Here is a 26,086-nt window from a genome sequence, read left to right on the forward strand (position 1 = left end):
CCAACAAGTGAAAGGAAACCTGGGGCCCTGCATGTGTCTGTGCCCACGGATTGCTCCTGCAGGATGAAAGCAGCACCCCCAGCCCCTCCAAGCTGTGCCCAGCAGCCAGGGGTGGCACAGAGCTGTCTCAGCTTTGGAGAGCACATTGCAATGCACAGTTTGAGGTGTTTTCCCCCCACAGCACAGCAGCCATTCAATATGTGCATATTCAATGCTCTGCAGCCATGGGCTGGAGCAGCAAGAGGAGCTCAGTGAGTGATTCAGGTGTCTGTGGATGTCAGAGCCTGCAGGTACAGCTGGGCTGACATTTTCAGAGCTATCCACGTTTCTTAGGCTCTTCAAGCTCCATTGAAACTTGCTTGAGGTGAATTTGAATGGAACATAGGCCCCCAGATCTCTTTTGTATTTTTAGATTAGCTCCTGTCCTTAAATTTTGCAATAAATAACAGACAGACTCTGCTTGGAAAGTTGGGAGCAGATAAGGAGTTTGGATAGCATGATCATGGGCAAAAATGAGCAAAATTCCTTTGAAAATTTAAAGTATATTTAATGTGGTGCTCAAGGTCACACAGCAAATCACTGGGCAGAACTGAAGCACAGCCCTGAGGGAATATAACTTGCAATCAGATACAGGAGAACCTGAGTAATTGCACAGACTCAGAAGCAGCATCGCATCAACTCAACATCTGGCTGGAAAGGGGCTTGGGGAGCCTCAGTGATTTGCTGAAGGGGAAGGAGAGTCAAGAGCAGGGCTGGCATTAGGTTTGAGCAGCTAATACCACACAGGTAACCTGACATGGGGAAATCTGCTGCTATTTATGCTCCATAAAAATTCTCATTTTAGTGCCTTCAGTATATCCACTGCTGGACACATGAGGAGTTCTCCATTTGAAGGACACATCTTGCTGGCTGCTGGCACTGTGTTGAGAGAGCCTGAGGTGAGAGACACCCAGTGACCTGGCTCTGGCACCTGGCATGGCACTGCAGTCCCAGAGAGAACCGTCCCTGGGCTGCTGAGCCTCCCCACCAGCCCTCCCTGGCAACCTCTTGCCTCTCCTTTCAGCTGTCAAAATTCTATTTATTCCAGTGCAGCATTTCCTGTTTCCTAATTTGGATGGTTCCCTCAGTCATTTTTCCACTCAAATGCTTCAGCATTTTTTTGCAAACATCTAAACAGGAAGAGACCTGACCTCTCCTCCCTGGACATGGTGTGCTCCCTGCTCCTGGCAGCAGCACATCCCTCCTGTGCCAGCTGCTGTGGGGGCTCCAGGGCAGGCTGAGGGTGGATCCCATACTTGGGGTGCACTCAGGGCTTGCCTTGAAAGGCTCAGCAGTTTTGGGATCCCACACTTGGGTCCTGTTCATACCCTGCTGGTCCCCAGTGCAGCTCCCTGCCTGTGCAGAGGGATCCCAGGCTCTGTCATCCCCCAAAGGAACAATGCCCATTGACTCACAGGGTTGGATGGTGAGCCTGACACCTCAGGCAGGCACTGGGCAGCTCCTCCCCTGTGCACTCTCCTTGGGGCAGGATGGCTGGGGGGGGTTTTCCTCCTTGGGGCATTGTAGGAGCATCAGGGTGGGGGTAGGATGGTCGGGATGGATGGAGACGAGAGATCTCTGCAGCCAGGTCAGGAACTTGGGGTTTATTGCAAAGGGCCTGGGTGCAGGGCCCTGCTGGGAGCTGCCAGACACAGCTCAGAGCAGGCTGAGAGAAGAGAGGGGGAGAGAGAGTAAGAGGGTAAGAGAGTAAAAGGGGTAAGAGAGTAAAATGCAAGAAGCAAGAGAGTGAGGTTCCCGTTCCAATACAATAAATCTTCTTCTGTGTTAAATATTCTGATTCTCACTCACCAATCTAGTACAAGATACAAATCCTACAGCATTTACATACAGCCTATAAGAATCATTACATTACCATACTGTGTTACACTTTAAACCCTAAAAACTCCTCTTTGGGCCCCTTCTGCCAAGCTGTAGGGTCTGCTCTGACCCTTGGGCCTGTCTGCAGGCAGAGGGTGTTGTTTCATCAAAAGGGTGATTACCTTCAGCCAGCCACACCATTGTTTTCCAGTTGTTCAGTAACTGAGGGATATCAAAGCTTGCTTTCTTTTCAATCTCACTTATAGTATCCATATTCTCAAAATCTTTTGCCAGGCAATCATATTTATAAGGCTTTCCTGTTTCATCTTCCCCAACAGGGCATCCATCATCACAGTCCCTCAAATGGAAAATGCAGCCCTGGGGCAGAGCCCCATCCCAATCCTCGCCTCCAGCTGCTTCCAGCAAAGGCCCCAGGGAGGAATTTCTCTTTCCCTGAGCTGGACAACCCCAGGATTTGGGTCTGTGCTTGCCCTCCCTTGCTGTCGGGATGCTGGAGGATGCAGGTGCATCCAGCCCAGCCCAGCCCCTCTGCAGGACCCAGGGACATTTGGGGTGCTGGGAGGGGCACCCAGGGCACTGCCAGGCTCCAGCTCCTCTCCTTGGGAGAGCAGTGCTGCCCTCAGCAGGGATCTCACCCTGAGGGTGTGGACAGACAGACAGACTCCCTGATGCTGATGGGGCAGCTCTGCAGCAGGGCCCAGAACAGTTGGGAGGTTCTTTCCTCCCTGCTGGCAGGGCAGAGCTCCCTGGCACCGGCACATCCCAGCTCTGGGGCACTGCACCCAGCCCTGGGAGTCTGTGCTGCATTCCCAACCAACAGGGGACTGGGATAAATGGGGAAACGTCACTTCTGCCTTCAGGAGGTGGAGAAGCCAATGCACTTCATTTCCAGGAGTACCTACAGTGCTCAAGGAAGGAGAGAAGCGGTGCCAAAGCCTCGGTCAAGCCCTGTGGCTGTGGGACAGGGAGGGACCCCCCTGCAGCCCCTGCAGAGCCCCCCTGCCCTGGGCTCTGCCTGCAGGGCTCTCATGGCCAGGCTCCAGATCCAGCTCCTTGCTGGTGCAGATCAAAAGCTGACACACCTGAGGGTGAGAGGACAGAAAAAGAGAGAAAAACCCCAACAAGTGAAAGGAAACTTGGGGCCCACAGATTGCTGCAGAGCTCCTGCCTGCACACCCTTATCTGCACCCTCCTCCAGAAGCCCTCAGTGTCTGGAAATCACATTCAGTGCATGCACTGGGACATATTTAACATACTAGTGTGGGGCCTTGCAGCAGTTTGGTCATGCTGCAGAATTAATCTGAGATTGGTGATAACTGCAGAAAATTAGATTTATGTTAATTTTTTTTTAATGTTGGAGGTTCTCTCAAAAAAAGTTGCTGTTCCAAGTCCCAGCTCTGTCCTCCAGCAGTGAATCTGTAATGCCACCCTCCTGTGCCACAGGAAGGAGCACTCTGTGTGTCTATGGGGCTTGGGCAGTGGCCTCACTTGGCACTGGCTGCTTGGAGCAGGAGGGTCACAGACATCTTTTATGAAAAATTCTTTATTTAGGATCTTTCCTCCTGAGAAGTTGAGAGGCCTCAGGAACAAAATGTAAACAATGGTTATCTGCTGCTGTGGAATGCAACAGGTGCATCTGTGATTGGTCTCATGTGGTTGTTTCTAATTAATGGCCAATCACAGCTGGCTTGGACTCTGTCTGAGACACAAGCTTTTGTTATCATTCTTTCTTTTTCTATTCTTAGCTAGCCTTCTGATCAAATCTTTTCTTCTATTCCTTTAGTATAGTTTTAATGTAATATATATCATAAAATAATAAATCAAGCCTTCTGAAACACGGAGTCAGAGCCTCGTCTCTTCCCTCATCCTCAGACCCCTGTGAACACTGTCTCACAGGAGCCAGGCTGTGTTTTTCTGGAATGTTGTGAGGCTGCACCCCTTCCCCAGAGCTGGAACTGGGCTCCAGCCCCCCAGCACAGCAAATCCTTCTTCTCCCAGCTCTGCTCAGGGGCATGGGAATGGCCGTGCTCAGCTCTCGTTCTGTAAGGAAAGAGCAGCACATGGAGCATTTCAGGAGGCTCCTGATCCTGAGGCACAGTCACTGTCAGAACTCAGAACATCCCTCTGGCTGTCCTGGCATGCCAGGACCCTGCCAGGGGGCTCAGAGACCCTGGCACAGAGCCCAGGATGCCTGTGGTTTTTATTATGACCCATGGAGCAAATTACCAACCTTATATGAAGGATTACAAGCCATGACAGTTTAAGTAGAATGATGGTGAATTTATCACAGGGTGAAAAATAGATTTTTGGGGTTTTTAGAATGGGGGTTCAGGGACCAAGATGGAGGAATCTGGGATGTCCAGCCTTTCTCCTTCTTCTTCTTCTTGGCCTCCATCTTCTGCTGTGATGTTGGCACTTTTAGATGATTTAGAGTAGAAGCTCACTGTCTAACATAGGTGATAAGTATTGGGAAGTAATTGTAAATATTGTACATGTAGTTTTTAGTATAAAAAGATAACACTGCCCAGGGGGCAGGCAGAGTGCCTTGGACTGTCTTGCTGAACAGGACAGGAGAAATAATTTTATAGATAAGGAACAATAAACAACCTTGAGACCCAGAAATGAAGAGTTCTAACTCCTTCTTCAACCGCTGGGCTGGGAAAAGACACTTAAGGGCATCTCGGGGTCACTCTGAGCAGCAGAAGTCCTGAGCAGTCACTCACTGTGACTAAGCAAGATTGGGAGATATTCTGGACTGATGCCAAGGCAGGGGCAAAGGCAATCCCAGAGAAAGGAAAGCAAAGCTGTGTTAGTGCTCAGGAAGATTCATGTGCTGAGCATTAACAGCAGCAGCCCTGGCCCATCCATCCTGTCTGTGGCAGGGAGCTCACCCTGCTGGGTGCTGGGCAGCACAGGGGCTGACAGCAGGGCACCAGCTCTATTTACAGCTCTCCAGTGCAGGGGTGCAGGCACAGCCCTGCTCCCCTCACTCAGTGTCCCCCCAGCCTCCCTGGGCACAGGGAGCTGCAGGGCAGCTGCTCCCAGGCTGCACCAGCAGCAGAGCACAACAGCACAACATCCCTGCCCTGATCTCTCTGATCTCAGCAGCACAGAGAGCACAAGGAAAGCATCCCACTGGACATCCCTGGCTGTGTTTGTTAATCTTAGATTGGGAAAACTGTGCTTGATTTTGGTGCCAAATGAAAGCCACAATGATGCCATCATTAATTCAACAGCTACACTTCACCCAGGAGCTGCAGTGGGTGGGGCGGCCTCACCAGTCTGGGTCAGTCCATAAACCACTTCAAACAGGAACCTTTAAATGCTGTCATTGCTTTAGTTACTCAGAAAATGCTTCACATTTTATATACTCCTAATCTTTTAATAATATACCAGGTTTTTACAGAGCTGTACCAAGTTCAGAAGGTGACAGAAGGTGACTTGCCTGTGCCATCACCAGCCTGCCCAAATCTGACCACATTCACATTCTACCCCTGCTCAGCACAATGCTCAGTGGAAAAACACCCACAATTAATGCTGCCTATCAAAGGGAGCCCATTACAGATTCATTTTGGATGGGAGAGGAAGTGCAGGGTCCAGCACGGTTTCCTGTGTGCTATAAATAGCCATGGGATGCTTTAGGCAGAGGTCAGCCCCAGGCAGCTGCACAGGGCTGGCCTCCTTTGCCTTGTGCTGCTGGAGTGGCAAAACTTGTCCCCCTTAGAGCAAGAGAGAGCTGTGGGACACAGAGAGAGCTCCTGCTGCAGCCCCTGGTGTTAATCACAGTCTGACATTGGCTGCAGGGGGAGCAGGGCCACTGATCCCTGCCAGGGCAGGGTCCCACCAGGGTCACCCCCTGGGCTGGCACCTGGGAACCCCTTCTGTCACCTGCTGGTCTCTCAGGCTTTGCTGAGCGGCACATGAACGCTAGAAATGTTACCAAAATGCTCTAGAAGACAAAACCAGACACAAATATGTTGTTTGTGTGCTTTGGTTCAGTTAAAGGACTTCAGGGAGCAGTTTTTGGTGGGGGTCCCCAGCACAAGTGGCACTCCTGGTCCCTGCAAACCCAAGCCCACTGTGACATCTAGTGGCAGGTTACCCTAGAGCCCGGGAAAGCTGTGTGTGACAGGCCCTTCCCAGAGCTCCAGGACAGCCAGCCCACACAGGTTTGCTTTGTCACAGGCTCCTGAGGTGCTTCTGTACCCCTAAACCTGTATTTCTGTGTGCCAGTGAGAGCTGCATGCCTGTGTGAGAGTGTGACAACTCCTTGCTCAGGCTGAGTGTGCAGCTGACAGGGACCTGTTTGGTGAGCTTGGGCCATTTGTGACATGAATTTCAACCTGTGTCCCCCAGCAGTGACCAGTGCTGGTGCTTGACCAGCTCATGGGGCCTTAAAAGCCAGGGGCACACAGATCAGGGGTGGAGCAGCAGACAGGGCAAACCTGCTCCCTTTCTGTACACTCACCTCCACTCCTCCCCATCCTTTGCAAGGTTTATTTAATACTTCATTTAATATTTCACCCTTTTTTGCAGACTCTGTTCGATTTCCTGCACCACCATCAGTGACATATTCCATATTAGCTGAATAATGATACAGAAATTAAATCAATAGGCTTTTCCTAACAAGTAGAGAGGCCCCATGGTGCACGTCTGGGCAGCATGAGTCAGGGATGTCATCTGATTACTGGGCTGCTTTGTGAGAGAAGGGACAAACAGATACCAAATATGGGGAGTAAAACTGAGAAAAAAGGTCACATTTCAAGAAGATCCTCATTCCTTGTGAGAGCTCAGAGCTGGGCAGCAAAGTGGGAAGCTGCTGTGCAGCACATGAGCAGCAGCAATACAAGCCCACAGCAAAGACCTGTGTAAGGGGATAGAATATAAGCAAATAAAGGTAGTATAGAATGTAATCTTACCCCCTAAAGAGTTGCAGCTGGGTTAATTATTAAAGATTAGAAGCAGGCCTGATGTTAAGAGGCCACATAAGAAGAGTGTTATAGAAGAGTGGGTTGGTTGGTTGAGGGGAACTGGAGTCAGTTGGCTGCTGTGGGGACAAGGAAGAGTCAGTGCCCAGAGGAGCTGCCTACAAGAAACATCAAGGAGATGTGAAACTGGCAATATGGAACCCTTGCAATGTAATGACAATAGAACTTTTGCACTATATGACAACAGATTTGCCCTGCACAAACTCCCTGCTCTGGAGGATGATGGAAACAACATTAAAGTGTGCAGGGTCAGAGCGCTGGGAGGTGACACCAGGCTGGGCAGCACCAGCCCTGCCTCAGGGGGTTCAGGTGCCTGAGACCCACGAGTGGTGCCAGGCTGCAGAGCCAGAGGATGCCAGGCACCACAGCAAAACCTCCCCAGCCACCAGCCCCTCTGCTTTGTATCTGCCTTTCATAAAGCTTTGTTTAATGCACAGAACGGATTCTATATGATTTATTCACCAGAGCAGCCAAGTTCCCTTCCCACACAAGCATTCCTTCCAGCAGCTCCAGCTCCTGCCTTTTCCCAGGAGCACTGAGGGAAGCAGGATGGGGTGGAGGAGGGATGGGAACAGCAGGCAGAGTGTGTGCTCAGCCCCCTGCTGCACAAGGCTTGCTGGACCAGATTTTGGCAGGTGTCAGATTTTTGGAGATCCAGATTTTTGGCAGATGTCAGATAACGTTAACCCTGGAAGTGTGAACCCTGGAAATGGTGAACTTCAGGAGCTGAAACGGCAAATTTATACCAAAAAGAACAGCAACCCATACAAAAACACTCCCAGAAACAGCTCCCCATTTCTTAATGGGGACAGGGGGGATCTTGCTGCCGGCCAGGATTGCTGACCCCAGCACTGCACAGTGCCCCTGGGCGCTGCTGGGCCTGGCTGCTCCCACCCTGCTGCCCCCCTCAGCCTGGGCTCCATGCCTGCTGCTCCTGCTGGCTCTGTGCCCAGGGGATGAGCCCACAGATGGATGTTGGATGGTGGCTGCTCCCTGCCCAGCACCCCCATGGCACAGCAGCCATGGCTAAAGGAGGGTTCCTGTCTGTGGCACAGCCCTCCCTCACTTCCAGTGACCCTCTGGTCACTTCCCACAGTGGTCACTGCAGCAGCACTCCACAGCAGAATGCTCCTATGGGGAATACCTGGCCACACAACCCATTCTCTCACGACTCTCAGCTTATATCAACAATTTATTCATTTCCAAAACACAAGTAATTTCCTACCTTAAAAAATTACACCTCCACTGCTGCCTGGGACCTGTGTGAAGCAGCAGATGGATGCTGAGGCCTGGCCTGAAATGCAGCAGACTGATTTGTGTTTGTCCCCAGCTCTCGTGCTCGGCACATTGCCAGGGTGACGCAGAGCAACGAGGAATAAATGGACTCAAAACTTGGCCAGAGAGCATCAGCAAACAGAGGGTTGAAAACTCAGCTTGATTTATTTTATAGAGAGGCAAAGGACAAGAAATGCAGCGCTATTCCCAGTTGTGGTCCTGGCAGACAGACCCATGCGAGAGCAGAGCTGCTGGTGAGGCTGGGCAGCCCCAGCAGGGTCTGTCTGACAGGGGAGCATTGCTGGGAAGGGACATGACACTAATTCCCTTTCTGCAAACATTCACTGCCACCCTTGCCTCCCCTGCCCAGGGAATACAAAGTGTTTTACATGAAGCAATAAAGCAAAGGCCACGTTCTGACACGCAGATGCTTAATACCCTCCTACAGAGCTGTCGGAGCTGCTGTAGGATTTTTTGGGCATTACAAAGCAAGCCTTTGGCAAAGGGCTGGCCTACTTGATGGCCAGAGAAATGCCAGGACTGCCCCAGCACGGGGCACCAGCTCCTGCTGTCAGGGAGCCCCAGCCCTGGCAAAGGGACCTGGGCACAGCAAGAATGGGGCAGGAGAGGATCTGAGGGTTGGGCCAGCTGAGACAGAAATCAGCCTGGGGACACGGGAGGGACATGGGAGCACAGCTGAGCATGGGGGCCTGGAGCAGCAGCACTGTCCCCCTGCAGCCCCAGGGTGACAGCTCACACTGCTGCAGGCTCAGGCACCCGCCCCAAAGCTCCCCTCTCACCTTCCTTCCTCCAGAAAACAGAACAGCAAAAAAACCCAAACAGATCCCTTCTGCTTTTCAGGAAAAATCCATGATTGCTCAGGGTGAGCTCCTCTGATGCTGGAGGCTGACATGCTGTCCCCACAGAGTGTCCCTGCTGCTGCTGTGTCCCCTGCCCTGCCACCCCATTCAGTCCCTATGGGAAAGCCATTCCCATGCTCACACCTCAGGGATGAGCCTCCTGTGGGAGCACTGAGGGTCCTGGTGCTCCCTGGGGAGCAGCAGGGTGGGTGGCTGGTCCCCTCCAGAGGACAAACCTTTTCCAGGCAGGGACCTTGTGCCACTCTGCCTCTCTGCAGGGACAGCTGTGCTGTGCCACCAAATGCCCACTGCATTCAGGACTTGCAGATGCTGAAGTGTTAGGTCTCGAAATTCCTAGGAACTAAATCTTTTTTAAATTCTAAACAAAATATATAATGAAAAAAACCTGTCTGTTTTCTGTTAAGTGAGCCCAAATAAAAGCAGCACATCCCAGCAGGGAGCAGCCAGACCCACACCTTTGCCATTCCCTCCCGAGTTTGTGCCTCGTTTTCTGGTTTGATTGCTGGTTTAAAAACCTTATAGAAATAGAGTAACCAAGGAAAAAAAACAAACCTCTCCTACCTTCCATGGGGAGAGGCAGCTGCAGCGGGTCCCTGTCCTGCACAGAGTAAATCCCGAGTCCCTGCAAGCCCTGCCTGGGGCAGCTGAGCTCCGAGCCCATCTGCTCGGCTTTAAGCAGGACAGCCGAGATCCCACCCAGGACGGGGTGGAGAATCCTCCCTGGGAAAGAGCAGCTCGGTCACAGCTCCCAGAGCCGCTCCCGCATCCCGCCGGGGCTCTGGCACGGCCCTGCCTCCCTCTGCCCCTGGAATCATGCACAGCCTCTCCCTCTGCCGTCCCCCTGCAGCCCGGCCTGACACAGGGACCCTGCTGGGCACTGCCCGGGGTGCGGTGCCAGTGCCAGGGTGTGGGTGGCATGGGTGACACCAAGGAATGCTGGCAGGATGAGCACAGGATGCACAGGGTTGGAATCTGTGCAGGATGGAAGGGATGGAGCTCACAGAGGCACTCGATGGAGGGGATGGAGCACACAGAGGTGCTTGATGGAGGGGATGGAGCTCACAGAGGCACTCGAGGCACTGCAGTTACATCAGTGAGGAACCCTCGAGGAACTGGAGCAGGGCCCAGCAGGGTGAGCTCAGTGCAGAGCCCACTGCTGAGTGCTTCACTGCAGGCACCACCCTGACACTGCTCCAGCTCTGCCAGAGGCAATGGGAAAAACATGTTACATCCATCCATGTTACATCCACTGTTTTTGCACAAAAGTCCTTTAGGCTGAATCCCTTTGGCACAGCAAAGGTTATTTTCTTTAAAACAGTCTCTATGGAATTCATTCAGCCTGGACCAGAGGCAGCTGAACATGGTTTGAGTTTCCCTTGCAGTGAGCAGTCCCTGGGTGCAGGGAAGGCAGCACCCACCTTGATGCCAGCTCAGAGAGTGCTCTGTGCCTTGGAGCTCCCTTGGCTGGGGCAGGCTGGTGCTGGGGCTGGGCTTTAAGGTGTTATTGCCCATCACAGGCATTTATTCAGCCCTGCATGAATTCCATCTTTGTGGCTGAACTGCCCAGCAGTAGCAGCTCCCACTGCCACAGCTCACACGGGGGACACAGCTCACACGGGGGACACCTGCATTTACATTACAGGACAGAGATGGAGATAGCAGATAGGGTACAACAGCAGAGACACAGCTGTCATTGCCACCAGGCCAGTGCTGGGCCCTGTCATTGCTTCCAGAGCAGTGCTGGGCCCTGCCATTGCTGCCAGAGCAGTGCTGGGCCCTGCCATTGCTGCCGGAGCAGTGCTGGGCCCTGCCATTGCTGCCAGGCCAGTGCTGGGCCCTGCTCTGTGTTTTCAGCACTCACAGCACACAGAGGATGCCTGAGAGGTGCTCATTGCTGATTCCCCCTGTGAGACCACACAGCCTCACACCAGCTAACAGGGTTAAGCACTAAAGAAGCAAAATACAAGAATATTCCAAGTGTTAATGCCTGTAACACATATGATTTAAACTGAAATTTGCTACCACTGATGAGGTTTCTGGTTGGAACTGGCATCTGAGTCATTGGAGGGGACATTCAGACTCAGGTCCTGGTCAGGGTATGGTTAGGATGGTAACATCCCTTAAGAAGGCACATGGGTGTGGTGAGAATAGAAATTAGGTTTTGATGCCTTCTGGAATGGGATGTCTGGAGGAATAGGCTTTCTTGACTTCCTTTCCCAGAGGATGTGGAGACACAAGGCTCACACAGGGCACCCTCAGCAAAGGGGCCCAGCAGACTGGGGTGGCAGAGCCTAGAGAAGCAAAATACCCACATGGCCCCCACCAGGCACTCTGCAGGACGCTGCATCACAACACCTAGCACAGAAACTGAGTAGAAAAGACAAACAATTCCTCTTCAAAAGGAGAGCACAAAGCCCTGGAGCATTCCATGTTCACCATGAACACTAATCTGAGGAGACCTGGCACTGCTGGCTCACTGGGGCAGGACAGCAGTGCAGCAGGGCAGCAGGACAGCAGGAGAGCAGTGCAGCAGGGCATCAGGACAGCAGCAGTGCTGGCTGATGAGCTGTCTGTCTGTCTGTCCCTGCAGCCAGCCCCTCGGTGGCTCTGTGCCTTGTGTGACGCTGCTCCCTGGGGCCGCCTGACCCCGGCTTCCTTCCCAGCCTCTCTGAACTCCAGGCCCTCCGAGCAGCAGCACCAGGGTATTTTTAGCCTGTTTACAAAGACACAGCAGCACATTTGTGTGCAGCCTGCAGGGAGGGAGCATAGGCCATGCAGGCAGCTGGCAGCAGCGTGGAGGGGGCAAAGGATGGGAAAGAACCAGAAGGAGCACCAGGAAAATATCACCATTTTGCCTTGCCTTTGATAAATTTCCTTTAATAAAAAATTTAGTAAATTTTAAAGCTGTTTTTCTGGGGTTCATTCAAGTGCTAAGAGTTTCAACACCCACCCCAGTGGCAGCCCAGTGCAGAAGCACCACAGGCTCTGCTGCTCCCCTCTGTCACTGTTGGTCACCATATGGCCAGAAGGAATCCCAGGGATCCACCAGCTGATCTATTATGCAGCCTCCAGTGGAAGCATTATCCTGTGTAGCAATTTCTTTCCTGAACTGTGGTGTTTGAGCTGAGGACAGCAGTCCAGCAGCAATGGCATCAGTTGTAGTCAATAAAGCAGCCAACCATTGCCAGCTCCTCCAGAAAGCCACCTGGAGCTGGTGCACACAACTCACACCAGCATTGGGGTGTCCTGGCACCTCACAGAATGTGTGGCAAACCAAGAAGCAGCTGTGTTACAGCTCCTGCACCTGGGGCAGGGTGGCAAATACCACCCACAGCTCTGCCCCTTCTACTTATAAAAATATGTCCACTCTGCTTTCTCCCAGCTCAAAGGGCTCCCTCATGCTGCTGAACCTTCTCCACACCATCTGGAGAGAAGAGCTGCAGTCTGAGTTCTGGCTGCTGTTTTGCAGAAGAAAGAGAGCAGAACTTGTGTGACAGCTCCTCAGCACTGGCCATGCCTGACACTCCTCCTGACCAGAACATCCCCTACCAGCCTGTGATGAAACCCCCTCTGCGTGCAGGGGATTCTAGTACTGCTCTGCTGGGACAGGCTCCACAATGCCAGAAGTGACTGGGTCTGTGCTGCTCTTCAGCCCAGCTCAAAAGCCCAGGGGCATGACCAGCACACTCAAATTAAATCTAGGATTTTCAAAGTGCTTTGAGAACCTTGGAGGCACAAAAATCATAGATCTTGTACACAAAAGCAATTCCCAACATCCTGTTCCCCCACGGAAAGTCCCCAGTTAATCTGACAGCCTCTTTGCTCCATCCTGGTTGTGAACTGAAAGAAAACCTCAGCCCAAAGGGTAACTTGGCTCTTGCCTTGACAGAGGAACAGGGATGTTTACAATAACAATCCAGCCCCTTGGCACCTCTGAAAGGTCTGCTTATAACAAGTGAAGAGCTTATGGGCTTGGGGAAAAGAGAAATACCTTTACTCATTTTGAGCTCTCTCTCAGGGATGAGGAGAGGGACACCCACCTGGCCAGAATCAAAATGCTACAACAAAACCTCCTGTCTCTGTGAGATGAACACAGGCCCCAGGAGGAAAGATTTATACACAGCCCACCGAGCTGCTTGATAGAAAAAGAGCCTAGAAAGCTATTTTCAGTGACTGGAGCAGTTATTACTCCTGCCCTGGTGGGGATCTGCCAGATCCCTGCTGGGCACCCAGAGCAGGAACAGCCCTGTGTGCAGTGCTCAGATCCCTGCAGAGCCCCTCACCTGCCCCCCAGCCCATCTCCATCCCCACATAGCCCCAGGGTCTGCTCTGCCCTCCTCTGCATCTGCTAATAATGCACAGCTGGGGGTGCAAGGCATGGGGAAAGGTGGCTGGACACAGAGAAGGATTCTTTCTGACACCCTGGAAAGGCTTCCTGAAAAACCACACAGGTTCAAGCTCGCAAGCTTCTGTAAGCACCAAAATTGAAGGTTTAAAAGTGGCTCAGGTCACTTTTGGGCACTGCACGGCTGATTGATCCTGTCATGTTTTAAAGTGTCTACAGAACTCCAGCCAAACAAAAAATATAAAATATAATTCTATAGAAATCTGAGTATTTCCAGCTCTACATGCAAATCATCAGCTCAAAATACCCACATGGTCCCACCAGGGCAAAGGCAGCTCTGTGGTGCGACAGAAAATGCAGCAGTGTTAAAGGAGCGCCAAACAAGTAAAGGTATTTTCTGTCCTTGATCAGTGCCTGAATGACAGCAGTGTGGGGTCACTGCTGCCCTTGGACTGACCTGCAAGGCGTTTTTCCCTGGCTGTTCTCCAGAAGCCATCCCAGGCCCAGCTGCTGGAGCCCCCGGGGTGCTCGCTGAGGCATCTCCTGAGCTGGGGCCTTGCCGCTGCCATCCTCATCCTCATCCTCAGCACAGCCCTGGCACTGCTTCACAGCTCAGGACCAGGGCAAATCCATCCTCCCAGCTCCTGCCTCTGCAGGAGAAGGCTGCAGGTGGCTGCTGCCCATGGCTGTGGCAGGAGCAGGCAGGGCAGCAGCCCCAGCACAGCCCTGCCGAGGCTCAGCTCCCACCTCCTGTAAACACAGCTGTTCCTCCCACTGGGAGGATAAATAAGGAGCTAAGGAGAGAGGCCACGCACATCCCGGGAGCTCTGCACCTCTGCATTCCCAACTCCTGTGTCAGCTGTCTGCACACAGCTCTGATCACACAGGGTGGCAAGGCTTGGGCTTGGAGTTCTTATTTTGGTTCATTTTGAACAGAGCAGCTCGGTCTAGAAGGAGAATAGGATGTTTCCCCTGTGTTAAGGGATTTACCTGAGTGATTGCTTTGTGCAGAGACCATTCTGTTGGAAAAGGACTTGGATTAAACATTCTCCAAAGACAAACTCCACTCCAAAGGCGCTTCTTTCCTGTGCTGTCCACTCTCTAGGCAGCCATGGGGATATAAAAAATCCTCTGCCACTTACCTGTCCACTTACATGCCTGGAAATAGGGCCCACACAAGTATGTTCTTCCCAGCACATGCAACCTGCAAAAATATGCACCATGCAAAAATTACGTTTAGGTTTCCTCCCCATTTGGGATGTGAGAATGAAACATCTGTACAGTGCGAGTGTGTATGTAGAAAAAGCAAATGCCAGGCTCCTAGCTCAACACTGGTGAAGCTCCTTGACAAAACCAGTCCTGGAGAAGAACAGCAATCAGTGGGGAGGTGACTTGGATGCCAGGTGGCTGCAGGTGGCAGCTGGTGGTACATGTCACACATCATCACTCCTGGTGCTGCAGCAGGTTTGGGTCAGTATCTCACAGAAATGGTTCCAGTAGGGTTTACTGAGGGGGGTTCAGCACACAGGAGAGGGGACAAGCTGCTGCAGCACACACACATCACTGACATACGTGTCCTGACACACACATATGTCCCTGCCACACACAGCACTGCCACCCGCATCATTGCCACACACACATCCCTGACATACACACATCACTGACACACAGCTGTCCCTGGCACACACACACACATTGCTGAAACACACATCACTGATACACACACATCCCTGACACACACATCAGTGCCACACACATGTCCCTCACACACACATCCCTGACACACACATCAGTGCCACATTCCCCACTGCCCCAGCTGGTTGATCAGCAGCCCCCAGAGCTGCATGGATGCTCCTCACCGAGCACACCCTGCACCCAGGAGAGCTCTGAGAGCACCCTGGGACTCCCTGCAGCTGATTCCTTGATGCTGCAAGCCTGCATCCTGATTAAGATAACTCAATTAATGTCTCCCAGAGGAGGAAAACCCAGGGCTGGCAGGCACAGTGGCTGCTCTGAGCTGGGAGCTGCAGCACTGAGCATCCCTTCCTCAGAGCCCTGGGGGACAGGAGCCCTCCTCAGAGACCTGCAGAGCACACCTGGTAGCTCTCAGCCACACAGGATGCATTTCAGACAGCAAACTGGCATGCAGGACTGGTTTTTTTCCTATAACCCCTGGAGTTAGTATCAGGATGAGGAGAAAGCATTAAGGATATGCTTCCATTACAGAAAGTTCTTTGGGTTTGGACAAATGCAATGCCCAGCTATCCCTGCAGGAGTGCCCAGGCCATGCAAGCAGCCATTCCCACTCCTCCTTGGCTTGTCCTTGGGGAATGCTCAGGGCAGGACTTGTCCTGCACAGGGTGACACACGCATGGCCACATCCAGGATGCATCACAGGGAATTACACTTCCACAAGGATGAGACTTAACATGACAGAGGCATTTAGGGTTGAAAAATTACATAAATGTCCTCCTGAGCTCCAATGGCAGACACACATATGGAGGAGGCTGTTTTCCACCCCAGTGAGCTGCATGGGGGGGACATTGGGACAAGCTGAACCCCAAAAGGGCAAAGCAGAGCTCCTTGGCAGGGCCATGGCAGCTGGGGACATCTCACAGCCTTTGGAGTGGCTGCTGCTCAGGGGGAGGGAAAAGCACCAGGAGAAGCTGGGATTGAGACAGCAAAGTAGCAATATTATGCTCATTTTTGCTGATTTTGGGACACATAATGCTAAATCCCTTTAGTGTCACCTCCCACTGTAGTTATGCTAACAGAACCCAGGGCATTTTGGTTCTAAAAGCAGTGAAATTAATTCTGTGCCTCCTGCAGGGCTGTGCTGTGAGCCTGGCCCCAGGGCAGTGCAGGTCCCCTTGTGCTGATGAGGAAAGGACATGAAGGAGCCACCGAGGCACAGGGCTGACCTGGCTCCTCCCTGGCAGCTTTTCCCAGTCTCTGCTCTCCCCTGGGCTCTGGGCATGTGCCACTGTCTGTCCCAGCTGGCACCTTCCATGTGGGGACAGCAAGGGCGAGCTCCAGGTCTGGTGTCTCTTAGCACAAATTCTTCATTTCACTTTTTACCTGATGAGCCCAGTGAGTCTGTGGCCATCACCTACAATTTCGCCAAACTATCACAGCTGCAAAGAAGCAAATCTGTTTCATAAAGCCAAAAAAAATCAATGTACAGTCAGGCTGCTCATAGAAAGGAGTTAAAGTACCTCCTGTTGTTTCCCAGCCACGGCCCTTAAACATGAGGAGTGCTAAAAATAAAGCTGTGCTAGGAAAAAGCAGCAAAGAGCTCCACATTCCTAGAGGCTTCTCACACTCACATCTCCGCCCTGGGACTCCTGTGAGGCCCCAAACATTTCCCCAAACATCAGGCCATTGCAAGATGAAGCAAACATCCTCTCTCAGCAGATGTGCTTCAGTAATGTTGGCATTTTTAATTCTCCAGAATGGTAAAACAACATACTTAAAAAAAAAAAACAAAAAAAACCCCTAGCAAATGATCATTAGGGTTTCTGCAAAAATCATCTGAATGTGTCCATAGCATTAAAGGCCATAAAACAACTGGTTTTATGCACAATTTAGCTTTTCCCTTGTGGAGAACTCAAGTGTTTGGGCATCTGGATTTCATCTGCACCTGAAGAGACCGTGGGTGTGATGCTTTAAGTGCTGGCTGCAGCTGGTGACCATGTGTTGGGACACTGCCACTCTCTCTCAGGAAGATTTAAAGGAGTGTGTGATCATGTGCATACTGTTAAAAAAAGATAAAGAACAACCTTAACAGCTGAGGTTGAACTCGAGTCATTCTTTTGCCCAAAAAGACATCTTTATTAGCTAGCACAGAGGAGTATTTATTCAGAGTAAAATGAAAATGGATGGGTTGAAGATAAGCAGCTTATCAGTGAGCCAAAGGCCTCTGGCAGCACTCATGGCTGTTGGAGCCAGCCCAGGGGTGCCCTGTGCCTCAGCCACGGCAGAATGTGCTGAAAGTCTGGGGGAAAAGGCAAATCTGATTTTTCTTTACATGCAGAATTTGGCCATTTCAGCTGCTAGAAACCAACATGAGAGATTTCCTTCCCCTCCAGTCATCATTTCCCAGGAGAGGCCATGCCAAGGGAGAGGTTTCCCTGGCAGAGGGAGGCTGTCACTGGTCAGATATCCCCAGTTAATGCCCACTAGAGCAAACCTGCTGTCTGCAGTCCAAACCCCAGTACAGCCCCTTTACAGTGGTAAAGGCAGCCCAGGTCTCAGCCCCAGCCACATCCCTCTGTTACAAACAACACAGAGATCACTTCTTCCCTGCTCCAAAGGAGTTTCCAACCAAGATTTGAAGGTTATTTATACAAGGCAGGACAAGCAGCACTGTGGCACTGCAGACAGGTACATTGGCAGTCGTTCTCTTGGGCAAGTCCTCTGTCCCTTGTGAGGGACCAGCTCACACTGTCTCACAGCGACTGGCACTTCCACCCTCTGGGCAGGCTCTGGGTGGTGGGACAGGGCTGGGGAACTGCTCCACATGGCACAGAATTCACAGAATCACAGAATCACTGGGTTGGAAGAGACCTTCAAGATTACTGAGTCCAACCAAGCCCCAACAGCTCAATTAAACCCTGGCACCCAGTGCCACATCCAGGCTTTGTTAAACACCCGCAGGAATGGTGACTCCACCGCCTCCCTGGGCAGCCATTCCAGAGCTTTATCACCCTTTCTGTGAAGAACTTTTTCCTGATGTCCAACCTGTATTTCCCTTGGTGCAGCTTGAGGCTGTGTGCTCTGGTTGTGTCAGTGCTGCTGGAGAAAGAGCCCAGCCCCACCTGGCTACAAACACCTTTCAGGAGCTGTAGAGGGTGCTAAGGTCACCTCTGAGTCTCCTTTTCTCCAGGCTGATCCTGTTTTGGATGCTTTGCTGCCCAGAGCTCCCAGAGCAGAGGGTGACATCAGCAGCAGAGGGGCTGTGGGAGCTCACAGTGTCCTGGCAGGGCAGGCTGGGGCAGTGCTCACACATGTAGGGGGATGCAATATAAGTAAATAAAGGTAGTATAGAAAGTAATCTTACCCCCTAAAGAGTTGCAGCTGGGTTAATTATTAAAGATTAGGGGCAGGCCTGATGTTAACAGGGCACATCTGCAGCCAATAAGGAGAGTGTTATAAAGGAGTGGATTGGGTGGTTGAGGGGAACTGGAGTCAGTTGGCTGCAGTGAGGACAGGGCAGAGTCAGTGCCAGAGGAGCTGCCTACACGAAACATCAGGGAGGTGCAAAACTCTGGCAATACAGAACCCTTGCAATGTAATGACAACACACACACAGCCACTGTTCCCCTTACTCCCAGTCAGACACAGGCTCCTTCTTGGCAAGGGTGAGACCTGCAGGGCTCAGGGAGTCCCAAGGGGTACCCAGGGCTGCAGCCACAGCCTCCAGTTTGTACCTGAGCATGGAGCAGCTCCCAGCAGAGACCTGCTGCAGCTTTGCCCTAAGGAGCACAGAGTGGGGCCCTGAACAAACCCAAGCCAGGGCTGATAAAATGAGGGGTGGGCTCAGCCTGACTGTGTGAGAAGGCCTTGCCAAGGCTCATCTCCCAGCCCAGGATGAGCTGCCAGAGCTGAGCTGCAGGCAGCAAGCACTCAGCTGCTCCTGTAACCCTGCTTTCCCCTTCCCTCACTCAGGAAAGTTTACATTACATGTTACATTCCAGGAACATGCAGAACCTGGAAATAGTGCAGCTATTTGTAGTTTATACAAAAAGAGTGTCATTTAATACCTTTAAAAATTCTGGAAATCGATGGTGATCCTGTCATGGAACACTCTGCAGCCAAGGTGCTCATTTATGGACACCTGGTTGTTCATCAATTCTGATTTTTAAATCAGCTTGTTGTTCTGATGCCCTTAAGCTATGGATTTCCTTTTAAATGATAGCTGCCACATAGCCTTGCTAATTTAAAACTCTGGCCTTCCATAATTGTTCCCTGGAACATATGAAACTTCCACACCAGGAGAACAGCAGACAGCCTTCCAATGAGGCTGGGAGCCCGTGCCAGCACAGGGATTTTCACGCTATTTTAAGCATTTACAAGTTGTCTCAAGCCTTAAACGATAAAAACATCGAGTAGTGAGAGTGCACTGAACTCAATATTTTGCTGTTGAGGCAGCGTAGTGGGAACATGCTAGAGCAAACATTTGAATGTAAGCACCAGCTGGAGGCTCTTCCTGCAGCTCTGCCACCAGGAGCTGGTGTGAGAACAGGAGCCCTGAGCAGGAGCTGCTGCCCTAGAAGGAAAGGTATGAGCTCTGGGAGGTGCTGAGGGAGCACAGCCACACCAGTGACAGCAACGGGCTGAAGGTGGCAATAGACGACTTAAAAGGAGCTGGTGGGAACAGCTTAGAGCCTTAAGGGAGATTCTGTTCAGGCTCAGTCATTCATGAAAACTTGTTGGAGCAGGTTGACTTCATCACCCTGCCAAGGGGGAGGTGCCCAGGGTTACCAAAGCCCAGCACATCTCCTTTGCTCTCTTCACACACATCCTGCAGGCTCACAATGGTTTTAATGAGTTACTGAAGCCCAGCATATCTCTATTCCCTTTACACACATTCTGCAGGCTCACAAGAGCTTTGGTGACACAAAGAATTCCCTGTGTGTGACAGAAGCCCTGCCACACCAGGCACAGCGGGCACCCAGGGGTGTTTGCTGCCAGCTGGCCCAGGTACACACCACACCTGTGTGTCACAGACACATTTTATGAAAAATCCTTTCATTAGGATCTTTTCTCCTGAGAAGCTGAGAGGCCTCAGAAATGACATGTAACCAATAATTATCTGCTGCTGTGGAATGCAACAGGTGCATCTTGGATTGGTCCCATGTGGTTGTTTTTAATTAATGGCCAATTACAGTCTGGCTGTCTTGCACTCTCTGGTCAGTCACAAGATTTTATTATGATTTATCTTTATGAAATACTTTATTGTATATATTATCTTTATGATATCTCTTCGTTATGATTCCATTGCTTTGTATTCTTAGCTAGCCTTCTGATGAAATCCTCTCTTCTATTCTTTTAGTATAGTTTTAATGTAGCACTTTCTTTTAATATATCTATCATAAAATAATAAATCTGCCTTCTGAAACACAGACTCAAGATTCTCATCTCTTCCCTCATCCTGGGACCCCTGCGAACCCCACCACAGCTGTGTGCCCAGCCTGGCTCCGAGGGCACCCTGGGGGCTGCTGAGAGGGGCTCTGGGCTCCAGAAGGGCCAGATCCGAGCTCAAAGCCCTGGTGAGCGCTGGCCTGGGTGTCCTGGCAAGCCAGAAATGCAGCGCTGCAGGCACTCAGGCTTTGCTGGCTTCCAGAGCAGCTGCAGCTCTCGGAGTTTAGCTGTTAATTGCAGCCCTGAGACGTGCAGGGGTCTCTGCTTTGGCCCACATGTCTGAAGAATGAGTCAGAACTCAGTTTTTCAATCTTGAAGTTGTTTATTAATTCTTATCTGTAAAATTTTCTTTCTGCCCAGCCGAGATCTGGTCAGCAGGGCAGCCACAGGCACTCTGACTGCCCCTGGGGCAGTGTTGTCTTTTTATACTACAAACTAAATATAACATATTTACACTTAATTCCCAATACCTATCACCTATGTTAGACAGTGCACTTCTACTCTAAACCAATCCCAAAGTGCCAACATCACTGCAGAAGATGGAGACCAAGAAGAAGAAAAGCTGGACACGCCCAAGTTCCTCCATCTTGTCCCCAAAACCCCCATTCCAAAAATTCTAAAATCTACATTTTCACCCTGTGATAATTTTATTATTATACTATTTAAACTTCTGTGGCTTTCAGGTCCTCATACAAAGCTGGTAATTTGCTCCAGGGGTCATAATCAAACCCACAGGTGCTCTGGGCTTTGTGCCAGGGTCTCTGAGCCCCCTGAACAACTCTGGACACCCAGAGGGATGTACTGAGTTACTGAGTTCCTACATCCAGCCAGCAAGGATAAATTGCTGCAGTGCTCAGCAGCCCCAGAGCAGCAGTTCTGCCCTTCAGGAAGGGCTGGTGACACACTGGGGAGAGGCTGTGCCCTGCAGAGCTGCTCCACCAAGCCATGAGGGAGTCACCTGACAAACAAACCCCAGCACCTGTTTAATGAAAAAGGACTGTAAAATGATATTTTAAGAATGAAGGCATGTTTTCCAGTAATCTACACAGATATTATCCACAGCCAAATAGCAGCGAAGAGTCCAGAGCTGAAGGAGTGATTTTATTTTTAAAATAAGATGCACTCAGTTTCCCATGAGATCCTCTGAAAGGAAAATATTGTGCAAAAAACCCCAACACACTCCAGTGTTCAGTCTCAGAACAATAAATTTATAAGCATATACCAGGCTAAAAATTGGCAGCTCAAGAGGATCACATCTCTGAGGACAGAGAACCAAGAGCCAAGCACACGTTGTTAGTCTGAAAGAGATCCTCCCTTTGAATGAAATTCAGTTATTGTAGGCGTGGGAGCTGGAGGGGACAGGACAGCAGCCTCCTGTTTCTTCAGGGAACACAGGCATGAGTGAAATCATGAATGATGCTCTGAATGAGAATCATATTTCAAACAAACATGTAAGTGACAAGTGTTACTTCAACATGTCTGGTTTCGTATCTGCTGAAAGGGCTGTTAGGAAATCTCTAAAAATGATGGATTTTTTTTTTTTTTTTTACTCCAGCAACACTTGCCATCAGCGTGAGCTGCAGCAACTGGGAGGGAGGCTCCAAGTGTGATGTTTATCTCAGAATTTTGTTGAAACACTCTGATTCAAAAAAATATGTTCCAATAATTACAGTGACTAGAGATTAGAGATGTGTTAATTAAATATTGTGAGGAGTGACCCAAAGCTTTCCTGTGTCATTAAATCACATTGTAAGCTGTTTTTGAGGTTAAACAGCGCATCCTAGGCACAAGAACCCACAAAGTGTGAGACCCACCTTTGCCTCTCATGAGCAAAAGTGGTGTTGAAGGAAATGTCTGAGGCAGATGCCCCTTCCAGGAGCAAAGGCTCCCCTTTCCCCTGGGCTGGCTGCCAGCAGGAGCAGCAGCACAGGTCACCCCTGCTCACACAGCCCCAGGGGCTGCCCCAAAGGAACCCCAGGGTGTTTCTGGGTCATTCATGAGCAGGGATGGAGCAGGTGGGAAAGGCTCCCCAGGGCCAGTGCAAGGTGCAGCCCCTGTGCCCTCAGCTGCTCTGGGCACACCCAGGGATGCCCCAAGCCCAGTGTCCCTGGAAATGCTCCCAGATCAAGCCCAGGGTACCCAGAGCACTGTCTAGCTTGGATAAAACTTACCAAAAAGATTTGAAAATAACCTTAGGATGGTTCTGAGATAGGTTCAGTTCTTCAGTGGCTTCTGCCTTTCAGCAAAGCCCACCTGGAACAAACCAGAGGTGCAGAATTGAACATTAACTTACATGTGAGCTCTGAGGTGGGGGTCAAGGCAAATTTGGGTTCCTTTGCTCCAGAAGAGCCACAACAACCCCTGCAAGCCCAGCCAAGGGATATCCCAGTTTTCAGGCACAACTCTAGAGCTGGGGCTGGAGCTGTGACTCCTTTTGCAAACACATTGCTTGGATTAACACAATCCTACTTATCAAGAAAAATTGAGTATTTTTTTCTGCAGAAGATATTTAATAATTTTTTTTTTTTTTTTTTTTTGCACAAGATATTTAAGAATTCTCCCTGAAAATTACAGGGACATCTGTGGAGGAGCTGGTGACTCAAAGGGACCTCCTCAAGCAGGACCTGCAGCTGACCCAGCCTTGGTTCAGTTTCAGTCACATCATTTGCAGGCCCATGTCCCCAGCATTGGTCACTACCTGCAAAGGTGATGAAAACTCTCAAAGCAAAGGCAAGAAAACTCCAGAAGAGCTAGAGGGATTATTAAGAGTCATGTATGTTTGCTGGGCTGGTTAAACAACCTTCCAGTTTTGATGTGAGAGTCTGTTTTCAAAAATGTGTTTTGGTCAAAGTTTAAATGCCTCTGATGGCTGGCACATAAAATTGATAATGGAGATGATGGTAAAGAGATGCAGACTTGAAAAGGGGCACCAAAGTGTAACAGGAAGGGGGATTTAGGTCTCACACAAAGCATCCTGGGTTGCAGGGGATCACTGTATGTTTTTAACATCTGTAGTTAGATTTCTTCTATCAGATGTACTGGAGCTAAATTAGAAATACGTAGCTGTTGTCATCTTATTGCAAAGTTTTATACCTTCTCAGTGATGTCTCATGGGCAGCTCCTTGTAGCACTGACTCCTTCTTCACAGCACAGCCAACAAACTCCAACTCTTCATAACACAACCAACAAACTCCAACTCTCTCCTCACCCAGCTAACCCACTCTTTTGTAGCACTATTCTTCTTATTGAACTCAGCTGTGGCCTGTTGAGGGCAGGCCTGTTCCTAATCTTTGGTGATCAGTGCAGCTGCAGCTCCTCAGGTGTGAGATTACCTTCTGCACTATCTTTATTTTCTCACATTCTATCCCCTCACATATAGCAGGTGTGCTAGAGCTAAATTAGAAATACATGTGGATTATCTCTGAGTAGAAATACTCTGAGTAGAAATACTCTGGATTATCAAATCCAACCATGGAGCCAGCTCTGCCAAGCCCATCACTGAACCATGTCCCCAAGTGCCACCTCTGTGTGACACAAAACCATATGGGAGAGTGCCCAGTGTCACTGGCCTGGGTTACAGGCAAGAGGGGACTCTCACTCACCCAAACAGATCCCAGATAAAATATGGGGGAAATCATGGCACTGGGGCAGAGCCCATAGAGCCCTGGGTGGGGGGGGAAATGAGCAGTTATTTTCGTGTCAAGATTAATCTTGGGTTTGTTAGCTGTTACAGAGGAAATGGACACGGAGCTGAAGTGCAGCCACAGCCAGTGAACTGTCACCAGTCAGCCTAAAATAAATACCCCATTAATGTCTGAGGCTGGAACATGCTGTGGAGTGTTTTGTAACCATATCTGAGCTCAGGGAGCCTCCTGCACACTGCAATGTTTGCCTAAAGCTCTTCTCTTGGTCTGGCAGCAGAGCTGTTTGCATTGGCATCTCTGCCCCTCTTCAAGGTCCCAGTGTGAGGGAGAAAAGCAGCTGAAATGGAGAAGTTGAAATCACACTCCTCTTATGAGATCCCCAGAGGTCCCATTCTCACCCTTCAGAGCAAAGAGCAGCAGTACTTGGTGTGAAAGATGCTTATAACATCTCTAACACATTCCTGCTGGGAGCTGGAACACATTTTTTACAACTGCCCTGTAGCAGGACTGAGTATGTGTTTGTCTGAAGGCTTTTTCTCACTGTCCTTCTCTATGTTGTCCGTTTTCCTGTGGTAGCAGAATCAAACCCTATTCCTCAAAGGATATGAGAACTTCAGGACCAAAGTGTTTTCCTGTCTCATGCAGGTCTGTTTGAGCTGACAAACACCCCAAAAATACCAGAAACAGCTGGGGTGTTTACCCAGGGACAAAGAGATGAATTGGGAAAAGCTGAGAGCAGCCCCAGCTGTCAGCAACACCTCATGCAGAGGCTGGAAGGGATCAGCTGGTCCCTTCTATAAGCAGAAGGTCTCAGGCTCTTGGAATTTTCACCTTTCCTGATGGTGCCTCAGCCTAAAACTGCACCTGTGGGTCACAGTGGGCTTGGGAAAGGCAGTGGTGGAAAATGCTGGTTTCCAGAGGATGGGGAATGTCCTCAAAAGTGGCTGCCATTAAAAACCCAGAAATGGCCAGAAAAGAGATCAGTTTATCAGGTGCTGAACATTTGCAATTCCCCTGATATCAATTTACAGAGCATGTGGGAGTTTCAGTGTCGGTCTGGGTTGTGCCTTTCCCCCTTATCCTTCTGTGCTCTGCTCCCAGGTGTTTGTGCAGCTCAGCAATGTGCATTTCTTGGAGGGCAAATCCTCCCCTGAAGCCTCTGCTTGACCAGGGGACAGAGGAGAAACAGAAACTTGGGGGAAAGCAGGGAGGGTCCAAAGCATCAGCTCAGCTCGGCCCACAGCCTGTGCAGCTCTCCAGCAGGGACCTGAAAATAAATACCTTTTCCTCAAATTACTGCTCTAAACCCTTGTGCACCCTACAAGGGAATTTTCCCTGAAGTTTTATTGTCTGCTATCAAATGGTATCAGTAACTCTCCACAAACCAGCCCAAAGCCTGGGATATAAAATGTGCATGAACAGATTTCATTAGAGGCAGCTCAGTGATTTACATATCTGGACACATCTGGGTTATGAAAGACTCCACCTTTGATCCATTTACACAGCCCCTGCAGCAAAGTGAGAACACACATCAGTCAGGGATTGCACAGGCTCTCCAGGCTGACAGGCACCCACAGATCTGTGGATTTTGGTTGACATCTGCCTGTTCCCTCCAGCACAGCACAGCCAACCCTGGCACTCCTGTACCCCAAAATTGCACAAAGTGGATATATTTATAGAACACCAGTAGACAGACAGGCCTTTAGAGCAGGGGGTTCCACTCCAGGATTTAAGGGCAAACTTAATTTTTAATCGGCATTTCTAAAAATAGGGAAGTTACAACTGTAATTAAATTAGAGGTTTTCATTTTTTGAGTTCAGCAAAAATTCAAATACAGCTGGCTTGAGTAGTCTTACAGTAAGAGGAAGTCACTTGTTTCATACAAACTTCTTAAAAAAAATTAAAAACAGATCACCAGCTAAGAAGTAATGA

The 26,086-nt window shown here is 50.3% G+C and overlaps 1 protein-coding gene across 2 annotated transcripts in view; it reads right to left on the minus strand.

Annotated features, from left to right (window-relative positions):
- Positions 1-9,716, minus strand: part of LOC102073746 (rho GTPase-activating protein 7) — a 53,725-nt gene extending 44,009 nt beyond the window's left edge. Inside the window, exon 1 of one of the 2 annotated variants that reach the window (XM_074551976.1) lies at positions 9,584-9,716. Coding sequence is in view for 1 of the 2 variants with exons in the window: in XM_026791390.2 (XP_026647191.2) it covers positions 9,584-9,683 (100 nt within the window). In the remaining variant the exon portion in view is untranslated. The remainder of the gene's footprint in view (positions 1-9,583) is intronic. The other variant, XM_026791390.2, reaches the window with a different exon arrangement.
- Between the last annotated feature and the right edge of the window lie 16,370 nt (positions 9,717-26,086).

This window comes from Zonotrichia albicollis, chromosome 15, assembly GCF_047830755.1.
Source record: "Zonotrichia albicollis isolate bZonAlb1 chromosome 15, bZonAlb1.hap1, whole genome shotgun sequence".
Taxonomy (NCBI): Eukaryota; Metazoa; Chordata; class Aves; order Passeriformes; family Passerellidae; genus Zonotrichia; species Zonotrichia albicollis.